The sequence below is a fragment of the Onychomys torridus genome, chromosome 13, assembly GCF_903995425.1.
Source record: "Onychomys torridus chromosome 13, mOncTor1.1, whole genome shotgun sequence".
NCBI classification, from domain to species: Eukaryota; Metazoa; Chordata; class Mammalia; order Rodentia; family Cricetidae; genus Onychomys; species Onychomys torridus.
The window spans coordinates 26,819,907-26,838,202 of NC_050455.1; the positions used below are offsets into that span (position 1 = coordinate 26,819,907).

Here is an 18,296-nt window from a genome sequence, read left to right on the forward strand (position 1 = left end):
TGGATACGAAAACAGGACCCATCTTTCTGCTGCATACAAGAAACACACCTCAAATTCAAAGACAGACACCTCCTAAGAATAAAAGTCTGGGAAAAGACTTTCCAATCAAATGGTCTTAAGAAGCAAGCTGGTGTAATCATCCTAATATCCAGCAAAATAGACTTCAAACTCAAATCAATAAAAGAGATGATGAAGGACATTACATAATCATCGCAGGAAAGATCCACCAAGATGAAGTCTCAATTCTGAACATTTATGCCCCAAAGACAAGGGCACCCACATATGTAAAAGAAACATTACTAAAGCTTAAATCACATATAAAACCCCACACATTAATAGTGGGAGACTTCAACACCCCACTTTCACCTCTGGATAGATCAGCCAAACTGAAACTTAACAGAGCAATAAAGGACTTAACTGATGTTATGACTCAAATGGACTTAATCGATATCTACAGAACATTCCACCTGAACAAAAAGAATATACCTTCTTCTCAGCACCCCATGGAACCTTCTCTAAAATCGACCACATACTAGGCCACAAAGCAGATACAAAACAATTGGAATAACCCTGTGTTCTATCGGACCACCATGGTTTAAAGTTAGATTTCAACAACAACAACAAAAACTACAGAAATCCTACAATCTCATGGAAACTGAATAATGCTCAACTGAATCACCAATGGGTTAAGGAAGAAATAAAGAAAGAAATTAAAGACCTCCTAGAGATCAATGAAAATGAATACACCACATACCCAAACTTATGGGACACTATGAAAGCAGTGCTAAGAGGGAAATTCATAGCACTAAATGCCCACATAAAGAAGCTGGAGAAATCTCATGCTAGTGACTTGACAGCACACCTGAAAGCTCTTGAACAGGAAGAAGCAAAGTCTCCCAGGAGGAACAGACGCCAGGAAATTATCAAATTGAGAGCTGAAATCAATAAAATAGAAATAAAGAGAACAATACAAAGGATTAATGAAACAAAGAGTTGGTTCTTTGAGAAGATCAACAAGATAGACAAGCCCTTATCCAAACTAACCAAAAGACAGAGAGAGAGAGCATCCAAATTAACAAAATCAGAAATGAAAAGGGGGACATAACAACAGACAATGAGGAAATCCAGAGAATCATCAGGTCATACTTCAAAAACCTCTACATGTCATGATAAATTAACCCAAATATATATAGTGTGCAGTATGTAAAGGAACCCCAGTTAAAGTGATAGGCTCAGGAAAAAAATACATGTTAACATCGAAGCTCAATCAGTTCAAGAAATGTACCACTCTAAATTGAATGATAATGAGGAAGTTTGTAATAATGTGATAACGAGGAAGGTTGATTTAAAATGCATTAAATCTCGATTTATTTCAGAAGGAAACTTACCATTAAGATAATAAGATCTATTGTGGAGTTATGAGAAGTAAGAGAGCATAGTATTGTTTGATACTCAAAGGCAAATCTTTGAGCTGATTCATGGTCACCTGACTTATGCCAATTGTGACAACTCAGAAACAATGTGGAATGGTTCATCTTTTCAGTTCAGATACAAAGTCACCTGGGAAACTGTGGACCCAAATCTTATGCACTTGTAAGATTTTAATTTGATTATAGCTTTAAATATGAAAAATAAAAAGAACAATCATTCAAAATACATGAGAATTCTTACGCCGTTGGAGATGGAAAGATTTAAACACTATAAAAGTGCTACCCAGAAATGGAAAATATTGACAGATCACGTTAAGTTAAAATTAGTAATTTTTGTTTATAAAAGACATCATAATGAGGTTAAAATAAAAGGCATGGGGTGGTAAATTATTTACAATATGTATATGCAAATGGGATTATACTAAGAATATAGATTATTCTGCAGACCATTTCTTCAGATAAAAAATGTCTAAAAGACCTTATCTTGAGAATGCATCTGAATGGCCAATAAATACTTAAAAGTTTGCATCATTTCATTAATCACCAAGGAAATGCTAATTAAATGTACACTATGACATCCATACTCACTAGTTAAAACTGGAAAGACAGCATCAAATGTTGACAAGATTATGGAGCAACTGGAATTCCCATGTGTTTCTGGAATTACTTTTTCACATTGCTGGGAATGGAGCCAAATCCACTGAATGAACTAGGCAAGCGTTCTGTGATTGAGCTACATCTCTATCCCCAATTTCAAAGAAATGTCTTTGAGACAGTGACTCACTATATATCCCACACTGGTCTTGAGTTTGTGATACCCCATGTATGTCTTCCCAGAGATGGGGCTGTAGGGATGAGCCATCAGGGGCAGCTCAGTGCAACTACTTTTGAAAACTACTTCACAGTGTTTGCCAAGGCTAGATATATTTTCACACTTGGATGCACAATAAACAGCTCTGACACATGATGTATGCTTATTTTATATATAGGACGTGTGAAGAATTGTTCACAGGAGTAACATTCAAAATTCAAACCTGGACTGGGTGGTGGTGGGGCACGCCTTTAATCCCAGCACTGGGGAGACAGAGGCAAGCTGATCTCTGTAAGTTCAAAGACAGCCTGGTCTACAAAGTAAGCTAGGACATCTAGAGCTATTACACAGAGAAACTCTATCTCAAAAAACCAAACCAAACCAAGCCAAACAGATAAAGCCTCAACATGGAAATCCTCAGTGTTCCTCATCTGGTGTGTATGCATGTGAACTATAATACAAGCCTATGGAGGAAAGACATGATACAGTGAAAACAGCATAGTATAGAGGAGCACACCAAAGAAAATGTGAGCGAAGAACAGTCCTACAGCAGAGGAATACTCTACAGGTTAAACTTTATAAAAGTTCTAAGAAAGGCAAAAAGTCAGTGTAGTGCTTAGGAAGAGAGTAGCAACTAGTGAATGTCAGGGGGAAAGTTTTCTCATTAGGTATGCACTAATTATTCATCTAGATACTGGGTATTAGACTGTATTATCTTGGTGATCCTTTGTTGTGCTGTACACTTAGGACTTTTTTTTACATGTATGTTATGTTTCAATGAAAAGTCATTTGGGATTATTCCAATATTTTGTAGATAGCCATTACATTGAAGTTATATATCCAAAGCGTCTTTCATAAAGATCAATATGCCATTTTGCTCATGTAAAAAGTTACATTCACTGAAAATTGACTCACATAATGTGTTGAAACTTATGGTTGCTAAGAAATGCGCATACAATGGACGATACTTTTGTGTTTAAACAAACAGCATGGCTGAGACTGAGAACAGTGAACACTACATGCAATATGAGAATAGTACGCACGGTGGCGCTGCAGACTAACAATTTGTATAACAGAGGCTCCCAGGATACCCAGGGACTTCCTTCCCCGGTAATCAGAATGCTGACTGTTCCCAGAAAGAAGGGGGACGTTTACATAAGATCTAGGAGAAAGGACTCATGTAAGCAATTCAGTAAGATTTATTTTGAGGTTATTTCACCAAACCTTGACTGTGTGGATTGAAACCGACAAGATTTAGAAGAAGCAACACCCTCCGGACTGCATCTGAACAATGGAGACAGCTCAAGCAAAAACGCCAGAGAAAAGGCAAGTCTTTCTTCTTACTATATTGCTGCTTTTGTGGGAGGCTGATTCTGAGGCGATTAGATATTCCGTGCCAGAAGAAACGGAGAGTGGATACTTGGTGGCTAACCTGGCAAAAGATCTGGGGCTCAGGGTGGGGGAACTGGCCACCAGAGGGGCGCGAATCCATCACAGAGGAGACAAAGAGCTCTTGCAGCTGGATGCAGAGACCGGGAATTTGCTCCTCAGGGGAAAACCAGATCGTGAGGATCTGTGTGGGGTGACAGACCCCTGTGTGCTGCACTTCCAGCTCATTCTGGAAAACCCTGTGCAGTTCTTCCAAACTGACCTGCAGATCACAGACATAAATGACCATGCTCCAGAGTTCCCTCACAGGGAAATGCTCCTAAAAATTCAAGAAATTGCCCAACCAGGGACTGTGTTTCCTCTGGAGGCAGCTCAGGACTCTGACATAGGGAGCAATGCTGTTCAGAACTACACAGTCAGCCCCAACCTCCATTTCCATGTGGTTACTCAGAGTCGCGCTAATGGCAGGAATTACCCAGAGCTGGTGCTAGACAGAGCCCTAGACAGGGAGGAGCAGCCTGAACTCACTTTAACCCTCACTGCTGTGGATGGTGGGTCTCCGTCTAGATCTGGGACCACCACAGTTCGCATTGAAGTCGTGGACATCAATGATAACGCTCCTCAGTTTGTACAGTCGCTCTATGAGGTTCAGATTCCTGAGAACAGCCCCCTTGATGCTGTAGTTTTGACGGTCTCTGCCAGGGATTTAGATGCTGGGATGAATGGGAATGTAGCTTACTCTCTGTTTCAAGGCGGTGAAGTTTCTCAACCATTTGTAATAGATGATGTCACAGGAGAAATTCATCTTAAAAGGATATTGGATTTTGAGGCAACTCCATATTATAACATAGAAATTGTAGCCACAGACAGTGGAGGCCTTTCAGGAAAATGTACTGTAGCTATACAGGTTGTGGATGTGAATGACAATGCCCCTAAACTCACCATATCTTCGCTCACTACTTCCATCCAAGAAAATGTTCCTGAAGCTGTAGTTGCTGTTTTCAGTGTTTCTGACCCAGATTCTGGGGACAATGGAAGGATGGTGTGTTCTATTCAGAATGATTTTCCATTCGTTTTAAAGCCCACATTCGAGAATTATTACACTTTAGTGACAGAGGGGGCCCTGGACAGAGAGAGCAGAGCTGAGTACAACATCACCATCACAGTCACTGACATGGGCACACCCAGGCTCACAACACAGCACACCATAACAGTGCAGGTGTCTGACGTCAACGACAATGTCCCCGCCTTCACACAAACCTCCTACACCCTGTTTGTCAAGGAGAACAACAGCCCCGCTCTGCACATAGGCACCATCAGCGCCACAGACTCAGACTCAGGCTCCAATGCCCACATCACATACTCGCTGCTGCCCACCCAAGACCCGCAGCTGGCCCTCGACGCGCTCATCTCCATCAATGCTGACAATGGACAACTGTTCGCGCTCAGGGCGCTGGACTATGAGGCCCTGCAGACCTTCGAGTTCCATGTGGGCGCCACAGACCAAGGATCTCCTGCACTCAGCAGCCAGGCGCTGGTGCAAGTGCTGGTGCTGGACGCCAACGACAATGCCCCCTTCGTGCTCTACCCGCTGCAGAACGCCTCTGCACCCTGCACAGAGCTGCTGCCCAGGGCGGCAGAGCCAGGATACCTGGTCACCAAGGTGGTGGCAGTGGACCGCGACTCTGGACAGAACGCCTGGCTGTCCTTCCAGCTGCTCAAGGCCACGGAGCCCGGGCTGTTCAGCGTGTGGGCTCACAATGGCGAGGTGCGCACCTCCAGGCTGCTGAGTGAGCGCGAGGCTCCCAAGCACAGGCTGCTGCTGCTGGTCAAAGACAATGGTGATCCTCCAAGGTCTGCTAGTGTCACTCTGCATGTGCTGCTGGTGGATGGCTTCTCTCAGCCCTACCTGCCTCTGCCAGAGGTGGCGCGAGACCCCGCGCAGGATGAGGATGTGCTCACTCTGTACCTGGTCATTGCCTTGGCTTCTGTGTCTTCCATCTTCCTCTTGTCTGTGCTGCTGTTTGTGGGGGTGAGGCTGTGCAGGAGGGCCAGGGCGGCCTCTCTGGGTGGCTGCTCTGTGCCTGAGGGACACTTTCCTGGCCATCTGGTGGACGTCAGTGGCGCAGGGACCATGGCTCAGAGTTACCAGTATGAGGTGTGTCTGACTGGAGACTCTGGGAACACAGATTTCAAATTCTTCAACCCCATTATTCCCAGTAGTCTCTTTCAGGACCCCTAGCTAAATTCCAGTGTCCAGAGACCGAGGTTTCAATAACTGAATCAGAATTAGTTGCTTGGCTATTAATATTTTCCTTTTGCATTCAATAATCTTTCCCTGGGTCAATGTATTTCTATGTGGATTTTATTCGCTGTTTTTTATTGGTGTATTTTTTATCTTTGGATGTCTGTTTCCTGTTTTATTAATGCAATCTTGATGCATCTTTTCCTTTCACTAATTTGGAGGGTATGTTACTTCGTTGTGTTTATCCGGTCATTCCAAATAGTGTTCTTAGGAACTCATTTCTTCCTCTTCATTATAACCGGTTCTTCAACACCCACTTCAGATCGTATCATGCTGAGGCTATGCACAGAACTTGCTCTGTCGTTTTCACTTTCACTGCAGCTTGTTAACTGTACGATGCACAGCGTTCATTGTGACAATTTCAGAGATGCACATAGCATGCCTGGATAGCCTTCACCTCCTTATCACGTTTTTTAATCCTGTTGTCTTTCTCCCCACCACACTCTTCAATACCCCATTTTGTTTTCACGTACTTCTTGTCTTTTAGAGGGTGACTATCTAGCTTAAATGATCTGCAATTCCATTTCCCTCAAAATGACAATTTCATTCTTCTTGAGCTCTGAATAAAGTAATTCCATTGTGCATGTATGTGTTTTCCTCAGCCACACTTCTGTTATCATGATAACACACCTTTGTGTACAGCTAATGAAGTGTGAGCATATGATACAGTCATCTGTCATATCTTTACATGTTTCATACATAAACGGAAGTGGTGTGCTGTTAAATTTATCATCTTTACTGACAACCACAATTAGTATTTCAACACTTTATTTGCTTAAGTACAGGCCAAAATTGCTTCTAAATGTACCAGACATAACCTTGTTTTACCTAAGTCACTGCAAGTGATGGAGTGTGCTTTCACCTTGTGTGAGAAGACACTTAGTGAGGAATGTGTTTGAATTTGTAAATGCTGGAAATAAACGAGGGCCCATTAAACTTGCAACAAAATACTCAGATGAATGGCTTTTAAGTGTTTTAGTCTTTTTATTATTAGTACTTACCTGCCATAAATTGGGTGGCTTAGGCACAATATTTCCATTGGGTCCTTTCAATGGGTTCCTTCCTCCCTATTTCAATCTGTCATGATGTACAATTGTTTGGGAATGAAATCTGTCAATCCACAGCAGCCTTCTTCCTACTAAATTGTAATTGAACAATGTACAAATACAGGAATTTATAATGGGAAAGAATAGTATCATTGGGGAAGTTTAGATTTTCTACAATTAAAAATAATACATGTAAGCAACGAAAACCACAGTATATACCTATTTTGAGTGAATTTTAAGAGTTTCACATAACAAACTATTATTTCCTTGACTAAATTCATTTTAAAATGACTTTTCATATTTTATTGTCCAGATGTATCCAACTAGTATTTGAATGTTACTGTCTACAAGAAAAATAGTTGAACTTATCAAAAATTGAAAATGATTTGGAAATTCTGGAAAGATAAGAATTTAATATTGGCATAATCTCAATCATCAGTACCTGTAGTTGTATAGTTATAACCACATTTAAGTGCCTGTAAGACTGGGTGAGCCACCTTCCAAGCAGGAATCTCCCAAGCATAAAACAGTGTTATGTAAATGAGCAATGTAAGCATTAATTCTTAATAATAAAAAACTTTTTGTTCAGCCTAGATAATTTGTATGAAAATTTCTCATCTTTTCATATGTATCTGCAATTTCTTGGAAATTATGTAATTCATATAAGACAATTATTTTTTGAGAGGCACTGTAGCATATGCTATCACAGTAAAGTGGGAAGGACTATATGCTGATGATCCATTTACAACTTGAAGATAAAGGAGATACTATATCAGTAGGGGTGTACATGCATGTGTGTGTGTCTGTGGGTATGTGTGTGTCCAAAACCTGCGGCCCATAGTGTATATGGTATACCTTCGATCACTAAGCTACATTCTCAATCCCAGACTCTATTAGCAATTTAACTTATGGATGGCCTGTATTTATATATTGTTGACAAAGTGGGTATAAAATTTCCAAGCCAATAAAATAACCTTGCTGATTTTGAAGACAAAAATAATCATTGTTGGTTCAAAGTTATCTTTATTTCTGGGCAGTTAGAAACCTTCTATCCATTTATTTTAAATGATTTACAAAACTACTGCTACTATATTTTGAGACAGGTTCTTATTCAATTCTCTGTGTGTAGCCTAGGCTGGTCTCCAACTCTGCTCCTGAGATCTAGGATTTGTTGTACCACCATGCCTGGTTCCCAAGGCCTCTTTATATGGACATTTTACTAAGTGCAGGACTCAGAGGATGTGGAAGTTTGAACGTAATTGGCCCCCACTAACTCATAAGAAATGGCACTAATGAGAGATGTGGCCTCATTGAAGGAAGTGTGTCACTGTGGGAGTAGGCTTTGAGGTCTTTTTTGCTCAAGCTTCACTCAATGTAACATTCAGTCCACTTCCTGTTGCCTTCTGATCAAGATGTAGTCAACACCTTGTGTGCCTGCACACTGCCATGCTCCCTGCCATGATAATGGACTAAACTTCTGAAACTGTAAGATGCCACCTCAATTAAATATTTTCATTGATGAAAGTTGCCATGGTCATGGTGTCTCTTCACAGCAATAGAAACCCTAAGATAGGGGAGGTACCAGATGTATAGAACTAACTATTGTTGTACTCTGGGGCATTTTACAAACTGCAAGTCAGATATCTGTAAAAGAGATGACTTTGCCTATCAGTTCTTTAGTAATAAGGTTGCTACTATTTATGAACAAGTTGATATTACTGTTCTTTCAATGCTTGAAGAGGAAACAAAATTAAACAAAAATTGGGTCCTCTTACTGCTAAATAAGTTCAGTAGATGCTAAATAAACTGAAAGTGCTCTTTGGGTTTTCTTTAGAGTTTAGTTTGGAGGGCATAATGCAATGTCTCATTCAAAACAGGTGCTCGATTGGCAGTCATTAGATAACTAATTCATTTTGTCAGAATAACACCAATCTCAGTGGAGCCAATTTTTAATTTCAGTCTCTGGAAACTCAGAGAAGAGCAAAACAATACATCAATCTCTAATCTAGTTCCAAATTGAGCTCATTGGTGTCTTTGATTTTAGGGGTAGGGAAAAATACAAGATTTATTTTGTTCATCCAATTAACTCTCAGAAATCTCTATTTAAATTCTTTGGTGTCTAATTGGTGCTACTATTGGCCTTTGATTACTCTTTACAGCATCAAAATTAAATGAAAATTTCAAATAGAGGTTCAGTCATTTATTTTCAAAACATAATTTCAAACAGTATGTACTATCCCTTAATTTTTCTATAAAGACATCAATTCAGAAATTGAATTACTTTCTTGAAAACCCACTGTCCTATTTTAATACATAACATTAGTTTGATTAATCATGCACTTAAGAATGAAAATATTTTTCTGCTGTTCTTCTGTCATTCAGTACTGTTGGTTACAAGTTTGGTGTCAGCCAGCTTCTCCAGCATTATCTGTAAATCTCTTTTCCTTCCATAGTTGATTTTCCCAAAAGAATATAAGTGATAGATCTCATTTTATTTTAGATCATTTCATTTATTCATCACGTTCTGACATTTGCTATTTCAGAACTCAAAAGTCATATAACACACTACATTTTAATAGCAGTTCTCATCTTCTTTTTCAAAAATTCCACTCGGTGTATTTCCATAACAACTAGTGCTTACCTCACAACTGTCATTTCCTACTTGGGATTCGACCAAATTCAATCTCTTTCCCCGCAGTCTCTCCGTGTGGTTATGAATCTCTCTGTCCTGAGGGAGAGAACAAACATTGAACCTGTCTAGTCTTTTTTCATGGCCTTAGTCATCTTTAGTGATGATGTTTTATCAGCTCCTTGCCTTCTTTTGGAAGTTCCTTCATACTGCCCTGGCTTTACTGGGCTTTAAGAGAGAGACTGGAGATCTCATGGTAGTTTGCACTCAGGTTTTAGGAGATCTAAGCTTTAATTAAGAAGGGTGGCTGAACTTTGTCACACACAGGTAGGGGCTCTGTTCCACTTTTGAACTAGGCCCAAACAGCCTTGGGGCTTACAATTCTGCATTTGCTTTATGAAGCCAACATCTTAGATAATATCTCCTTCTTCATTGCTGCTATGGTGTCTGTCGGGGTGCTAGACCTGAGACCCTGTGAAAATATTTTTCATAAAGTAATTGATGAGTGAAAACCATGGGAAGAGCCTGCCATGGTGGTGGACGCCTTTAATCCCCAGCACATTGTAGACAGAAGCGGGTGGACCTCTGTGAGTTTGAGGCCAGCCTGATTTACATAGTGAGTTCCAGAACAGCTGTGGCTGCATGAAGAGTCCCTCTCTCAAAACAACTGCAACACAACTACACACGTAGAAAAACTTACAGCTTTCATATGGGCAATAAATATACAAATTTGATGATGACCAGCAACATTAAGACACAATCCAAAATTTCTGTTGCAAATGACCGATTGTTATATTTGGGCTCTAGTGAAAAAATTAACTTGATACCCCAAAGGCAATTCCTCCTCACAAAGCCACATAGCTAACACTACTGCTGTAATAACAAAGATCAGAGCACCAATTATTTATCAACTCATTCTGTGACAGTAAACTATAAGAAAACCAGGCAAATATAATAAAAGGAAAGAAAACTATGTATCGATTTGCTTTATCAATGTCTATGTGAAAATTCTCAAGAAAATGCTGGCAAACTGACGCCAATAACAGATGAGATTGTGTATCATGCCTATACAGGATTTATCTGGGACAAAATTGGTTCAACATACAAAAATCAACACTGAAGTATCATTAATGGACCAAATGAATGGGAGAGCCACACAATCATCTAAATAAATGCAGAAAGGCATTTTCGAAAACCTTATAATTAGAAAGAGGAAACACAGAACCACCTTTAGTGTGACTTCTCATATACAAAATCTTAAGTAACCTGCAAGCATGTGAACATCAGTGGACAAATTCAGCAAATTTGTAGAAGACAAGATCACTACCCTAAAAGTAGTTAGATCTGTATGCTACCAGTGGACAAACCAAAAATGAAGAAAAAGTCCTTGGAATCAAAAGGAGCACGATGCTCAGAAAGGAAGCAGGCAAGCATGTAGATGAATACCACCCAGAACCCTAGAAAACGTCGAAGGACATTCTAGAAGGCCTATGTAGGAAGGAAGTGTACATGGATGGGAAGACTCCATATAGTAAAAATTATCCTCAAAATAGTTTATGACTTAATGGAATTCTTATCAAGATGCCTGTTTGCTTTTCTCCTAGAAGTTACCAAAATGTCCCTAATTTTTTTATGTGAAAATGCAAGAACTCTTGAATAGCCAAAATAATATTTAAAAAAAGAAATTTGAAGAAATAAAACTCCCTGACTTTACTGTTATACTCTAAGTGTGAAATAAAATATTTGAATGGTTTATGAGCTAAATGCATAAATATATGTTCTATTCAAATTGGCACACAGAAGTGAGTTGTTAGATATTGTCTTAGAGTGCACCAAAATTTTATAATGTACTTTAAAATATTTTAGGGTAGGAAGGTTAGTTAATATCAAATTTTAGTTTGTTTTCACCAACATACTCTTCCTGGCTATTTCACTCAGGTGGTCAGTTGATAAACTAAATCTATGCAACTGTATCTGTGCATTGGAGTATTCCAAAAGGTAATTCCTTCTTTAATAATTTTAGCGAATTGCACAGACTCTTGGTATTAACTTTAACACTTTGATATTTTATCACTGTAAAATGCTTTTACGAAACTGCTTTCTTGTTTTCTTTACCTGATTATTCAAATCCTCAATGTGGGAGAAGACACCTGTTTCTAGGCTTCTTTTCATGATCCCTTTCATGAACAATATTGAATAGTTGTACCAATTGTGCAGTTTCAAGCACTAACAACATTGGTAAAGAAAGAAATCTGCATACACTTTTAAAATGACATTAATTCGGAAACTTTAAAGAGGTGTTTGACTTAAAAATAGAATTTTAAGAATTTCCCCAAGAAGACACAGGGTGGCGCTGCAGGCTAAGAATATGATAAAGCTCTAAAATACCAGGAATTGCTTGTGTCCATACAGAACAAAAGACATAGGCAAGAGCTCTGCAAACGCTCCGGAGCTGTGAAGGGGTTTGGGCAGGGATATACTGGTTGAATGTAAGATTAAGAGAAACGTGAAGATTCCTCTAAGGGAACCAGAAGTCAGCGTTTCAACGCATTTGGAGATTGCTAAAGGACTGGATGCAAGCACTCACTTTCCCAACATGGAGAAGCTGGAGAAAATTCACCCAAACAGGCAAGTGATTCCTTTCCTTTTTATGCTGGTATTGGTTCAGGTTTGCAGTGAGCCAACAACTCGATACTCTATCCTAGAGGAAACAGAAAGTGGGTCCTTTGTAGCCCATCTGGCCAAGGATCTGGGCCTGAGATCTGGGGACCTGACTGCCCGGTCTGCACGGGTGGTGTCTGATGATTACAAGCAGCGTTTGTTGCTGGATCCTGAGACTGGGGATCTGCTTCTGAGGGAGAAATTAGACCGGGAAGAGCTGTGTGCCTCTGTGGATCCCTGTGTGCTGCATTTCCAGGTGTCCCTTGAAAAGCCAGTGCAATATTTTCAAGGAGAATTACTGATCCAGGACATAAATGACCACTCACCAGAATTCCCAGATAAAGAAATGCTTTTGAAAATACCAGAAAACAGCCAGCCAGGCACTCTGTTACCACTAAATTTAGCCCAGGACTTGGATGTGGGTAGCAATGGGCTACAGCAATATACAGTCAACCCCAATTCACATTTTCATGTCCTCACTCGAAATCATACTGAAGGCAAGAAATACCCAGAGTTGGTGCAGGACAGAGCCCTGGACAGAGAGGAACAGGCAGAGCTGAGCTTGACCCTTACAGCTCTGGATGGTGGATCTCCACCTAGGTCAGGAACAGCCATGGTTCGAATCCTGATTCTGGATATCAATGACAATGCCCCCGAATTTGTGAATACCCCCTATGAAGTGCAGGTCCTGGAGAGCAGTCTCCCAGACTCCCCAGTCCTGACTGTCTTAGCACATGATGCAGATGCTGGTAACTTTGGGAGAGTTTCCTATGGCTTGTTCCAAGCATCAGATGAAATTCAACAAACTTTCTCAATAAATGAAATCACAGGAGAAATCCGATTGAGAAAGAAACTGGATTTTGAAAAAATTAAATCATACTGTGTACAAATTGAGGCCACAGATGGAGGAGGTCTTTCTGGGAAGGGCTCTGTGGTGATAGAGGTGGTGGATGTGAACGACAATGCCCCAGAGCTGACCATATCTTCCCTGACCAGCTCAGTCCCAGAAAATGCTCCTGAGACCATAATCAGCATCTTCAGAGTTGGAGACAGAGATTCTGGAGAGAATGGAAAGGTTGTTTGTTCTATTGCAGAAAACCTGCCATTCATCCTAAAATCCACTTTCAAGAATTTCTACACCCTAGTGACAGAGAGTCCACTGGACAGAGAGAGCAGAGCTGAGTACAACATCACCATCACAGTCACCGACATGGGCACACCCAGGCTCACAACCCAGCACACCATAACAGTGCAGGTGTCTGACGTCAACGACAACGCCCCCGTCTTCACCCAAACCTCCTACACCCTGTTTGTCCAAGAGAACAACAGCCCCGCCCTGCACATAGGCACCATCAGCGCCACAGACTCAGACTTGGGCTCCAATGCCCACATCACCTACTCTCTGCTGCCCACCCAAGACCCGCAGCTGGCCCTCGACTCGCTCATCTCCATCAATGCTGACAACGGGCAGCTATTCGCGCTCAGGGCGCTGGATTATGAGACCCTGCAGACCTTCGAGTTCCACGTGGGCGCCACAGACCAAGGCTCTCCTGCACTCAGCAGCCAGGCGCTGGTACAAGTGCTGGTGCTGGACGCCAACGACAATGCCCCCTTCGTGCTCTACCCGCTGCAGAACGCCTCTGCACCCTGCACAGAGCTGCTGCCCAGGGCGGCAGAGCCAGGATACCTGGTCACCAAGGTGGTGGCAGTGGACCGCGACTCTGGACAGAATGCCTGGCTGTCCTTCCAGCTGCTCAAGGCCACGGAGCCCGGGCTGTTCAACATGTGGGCTCACAATGGCGAGGTGCGCACCTCCAGGCTGCTGAGTGAGCGCGAGGCTCCCAAGCACAGGCTGCTGCTGCTGGTCAAGGACAATGGTGATCCTCCAAGGTCTGCCAGTGTCACTCTGCATGTGCTGCTGGTGGATGGCTTCTCTCAGCCCTACCTGCCTCTGCCAGAGGTGGCGCGCGACCCCGCCCAGGATGAGGATGTGCTCACTCTGTACCTGGTCATTGCCTTGGCTTCTGTGTCTTCCATCTTCCTCTTGTCTGTGCTGCTGTTCGTGGGGGTGAGGCTGTGCAGGAGGGCCAGGGCGGCCTCTCTGGGTGGCTGCTCTGTGCCTGAGGGACACTTTCCTGGTCACCTGGTGGATGTCAGCGGTACTGGGACCCTGTCCCAGAGCTACCAGTATGAGGTATGTCTAACTGGGGACTCTGGGACTGGGGAGTTCAAGTTCCTCAAACCTATGATCCCAGAACTGTTGGTTCAGGATCCTGGGAGAGAACTTAAAGAAAATCTCCACTGCAGGGATAGCTTTGTGTTCAGCTGAATCGTAGGTTCTCAACCTATGGATCTCGACCACTTCTGGATATGAATGACCCTTTCACAGGATATCAGATATCCTGCATATCAGATATTTACATTATGAGTCATAACAGTAGTAAAATTACAGTTATGAGGTAGCAACAAAATAATTTTATGGTTCCGGGTCACCACAACATGAGGAGATTTTTTAAAGGGTCACAGCATTAGGGAGGTTGAGAACCACTAAACTAAGTAATATGAATTCCTAAGTGTTGTACAATTCTTTCCTTTTAAGAAATGATCTTGTTTTTTCCGAAGTTCTCCACTGGTCTAACCTGCTTACATCCTTAATTGCACTGATAGTTTCTTTTTTTTATTGGCATGAAGGTACTATGCTTTTAGTTGTACTAAGCATATTTCATATATTTCTCCACATATGAGTATCTCTTGATGATTAATACTCCCACCACCCAAATAACCCAAACAGCATAACATTTTCTTTGAATTATACACTTAATGATCTTCTGAGACATTTGACTGCTCTCAAAAAAAAACATACAATTTGAACAAATTTGTGACTCCTGCCCTTTCCATGTAATTTCGTCTTTTCAAAGGTTGATTGTTTAAAATTACTTATGTTGCCCGGATCTTTGTGCATGGATGGAAAGCCACATTACATTGTGTTCACTTTCAGGCTAAGTGCCTTGAATAGTCAATTCAGAAAATATAAAGTGTGTATCAATGTACACAAGGGTTGTGACACTTTTTGTTTGTGAGAGTCATGCATGCTAGGGGTCCTATTTACTTGGTTGCAAGTATTTTGGAAATACTACTGCTAAAGTTTTGAACTTTTATTTGATGAAAATTAAAGAGAAAATGTGTAATTTCTCATCCCATTTATAAAATAAAACTGTTAAATCACTGCTTTGATATAATTTCTTTTAATAATTATTCTCAGAATCAGAGTTATGTCCTATCTTTCTTTAAAAAAAGGAAAATGCAGGGTTTTTGAAGGTATCACATTTATATTTTTCTTCCTTATACAATGAAGTCCAAGCATGGTGTAATGTGTGTCATTTCTGAAAATTTCTCCCACCTTTCAAATGAGAAAATTTCTTTTGAAGTTTGGGTGTTCTGTTTGATTCTGTTTATTAGAAGATTTCAAATTTTTGCTTTGTGTTACTTGGTGCCTTGGGTAGAATTTATAAATCAGCAAAAAATATTTTTGGTGTTAAATCATTTTGTTTAATTGTTTAGTATACTCTTCAGTTACATTGAGTGAAACTGATGAATAATAATGAATATTATTTTGTGTGTTAATAAATTGGAACAGTAGCATATCTACTGGTTTTTAATTGCAGCATTCAGTTGTGTTCAATAAGCCTGGTGAACTGATTGCTTGGTTTCTAACTCATTACACGTACTTACATAAGTAAGACTGTATCAGAACTCCTTGAACTTTTGGCAGAAAATGAACAATTGAAAGGTGTTCTTCATATCCCACTGTTTATTTCTAAGTCTTAACTATCAGTCCATGTGAAGTGAAGTAGCTCCTCACTAAAGCTACAGAACAATGGAAAAGGCAAATTACAGCAGTGTTTTCTCCTAAAATGTAGATTGTAGTTATTATTCAATTTTTTTTAAAAGAAATAACTAACCATGAACTTCAGTGAGCCCTGAAAGTGAGGAGGAGACCTGTTGGGAAAAGGGGCTTTGTCAGGAGGAGGGGGTAAGACAGGAGATTTGGGGTGTAGGAGTAATGTCTGAAGAGATAATAATGGACAATTTCTACCACTGCTGAGTCTTTGAATATTCGGGGTGTCCAGAGAAACCTCATCCGGGTCTGTAAGAAGCAAAACCCACTAGAGCATATCACAGGAAAGCTGCTCAACACAAGGTACAGAACAGGAAAATTATTAAAACAGCCATATGAAAATGATGTATTTCTTTTAAAGCAGTATCAGTAAAGCCAATAAATGACTTTTAAGCACCAATCATGAAACCAAATACAATGTCTTTAAATTCCTGGGGGAAAATGGTATTCCCAGCTGTAACTCCAGCACACATAGCCTTCAACGTTGAAGATTTCTGGCAAACACTGAGAGAAATGGTTGAGTCACATAAGCACGGAGAGAAATGCTCTTGGTGAATTAATTAGGCTGAAGGAAAACAATCCCAAACTAATTGCAGACTTGTGTCAAGCAGTAAAATGTAACAGGAAAGGTTACATGTGAATATAGACCAGGTATCGGCTGTATAAAGCCAGAATAGTGGTGTCTAAAAATAATACAAAGGCAGAAGAATAGATGTACAGAAAAATGAGAGAAAGCAGGAAAATTTTTAAAAATGAAAAGGGGGCTGGGCTTGGTGGTACCCTCCTTCAATAGCAACACTGAGGAGGCCGAGGCAGGTGGATCACTGAGTTTGAGGCCAGCCTGGTCCACAGAGAGAGAGAGTACTAGGCCAGCTAGGGCTATGTAGTGAGACCCTGACTCAAAAAATTTGGTTTTCTAAGCCTGTTAGCTATAATAGTCTTACTCCTTTTCCTTCTGATTATTAATTCATGGGCATATTTTGTGTTATAATTTAGGTCTTGGGAGAAGCCCTTTAAGATTTTCTCTTTCTTTGAAATACCTTTCTCTTCACACAACTATATTATGTTTCTTTATTTTTACTGTTTTAGTAGGCCTTCCTTAAGGATATTTTATGAGAAAATTAAATCTACTTTTAGAAAAAGTAAACAGTTCTATTTGAATGTTGTGTTGTGTTAATTGAGAGCTGAAATCAATAAAATAGAAATAAAGAGAAAATACAAAGGATTAATGAAACAAAGAGTTGGTTCTTTGAGAAGATCAACAAGATAGACAAGCCCTTATCCAAACTAACCAAAAGGCAGAGAGAGAGAGCGTCCAAATTAACAAAATCAGAAATAAAAAGGGGGACATAACCACAGACAATGAGGAAATCCAGAGAATCATCAGGTCATACTTCAAAAACCTCTACTCCACAAAACTGGAAAAATCTAAAAGAAATGGATAATTTTCTGGATAGGTACCACATACCTAAGTTAAATCAAGATCAGATAAACCATTTAAATAATCCAATAACCCCTAAGGAAATAGAATCAGTCATTAAAAGTCTCCCAACCAAAAAAAAAGCCCTGGACCAGATGGTTTCAATGCAGAATTCTACCAGATCTTCAAAGAAGAATTAATACCAATACTCTTTAAATTGTTCCACACAATAGAAGCAGAAGGTATATTACCAAACTCCTTCTATGAGGCTACAATTACCCCGATTCCTAAACCAAACAAAGATGCAACAAAGAAAGAGAACTACAGACAGATCTCCCTCATGAACATTGATGCAAAAATATTCAATAAAATTCTGGCAAACAGACTCCAAGAACACATCAAAACAATTATCCACCATGATCAAGTAGGCTTCATCCCATGGATGCAAGGGTGGTTCAACGTATGAAAGTCTGTCAATGTAATACACCATATAAACAAACTCAAAGAAAAAAAACCACATGATCATCTCACTAGATGCAGAAAAGGCATTTGACAAAATTCAACACTCCTTCATGATAAAGGTCTTGGAGCGATCAGGAATACAGGGAACATACCTAAACATAATAAAGGCAATCTACAGCAAGCCAACAGCCAACATCAAATTAAATGGAGAGAAACTCAAAGCAATACCACTAAAATCAGGAACA

General features: G+C 40.4%; 2 protein-coding genes across 2 annotated transcripts; both read left to right on the forward strand.

The window, feature by feature from the left end:
- The first annotated feature begins 3,251 nt into the window (after positions 1–3,251).
- LOC118594595 (protocadherin beta-6-like) lies at positions 3,252–7,574 on the forward strand. Its single transcript, XM_036204556.1, has one exon. The coding sequence runs from the start codon at positions 3,533–3,535 to the stop codon at positions 5,870–5,872; it is 2,340 nt and encodes a 779-aa protein (XP_036060449.1). The 5' UTR covers positions 3,252–3,532; the 3' UTR covers positions 5,873–7,574.
- A 4,498-nt stretch (positions 7,575–12,072) lies between these two features.
- Positions 12,073–14,693, forward strand: LOC118594596 (protocadherin beta-4-like). The gene has a single exon (XM_036204557.1). It carries the CDS (start codon positions 12,207–12,209, stop codon positions 14,598–14,600), a length of 2,394 nt encoding a protein of 797 aa, XP_036060450.1. The 5' UTR covers positions 12,073–12,206; the 3' UTR covers positions 14,601–14,693.
- Positions 14,694–18,296: the final 3,603 nt, after the last annotated feature.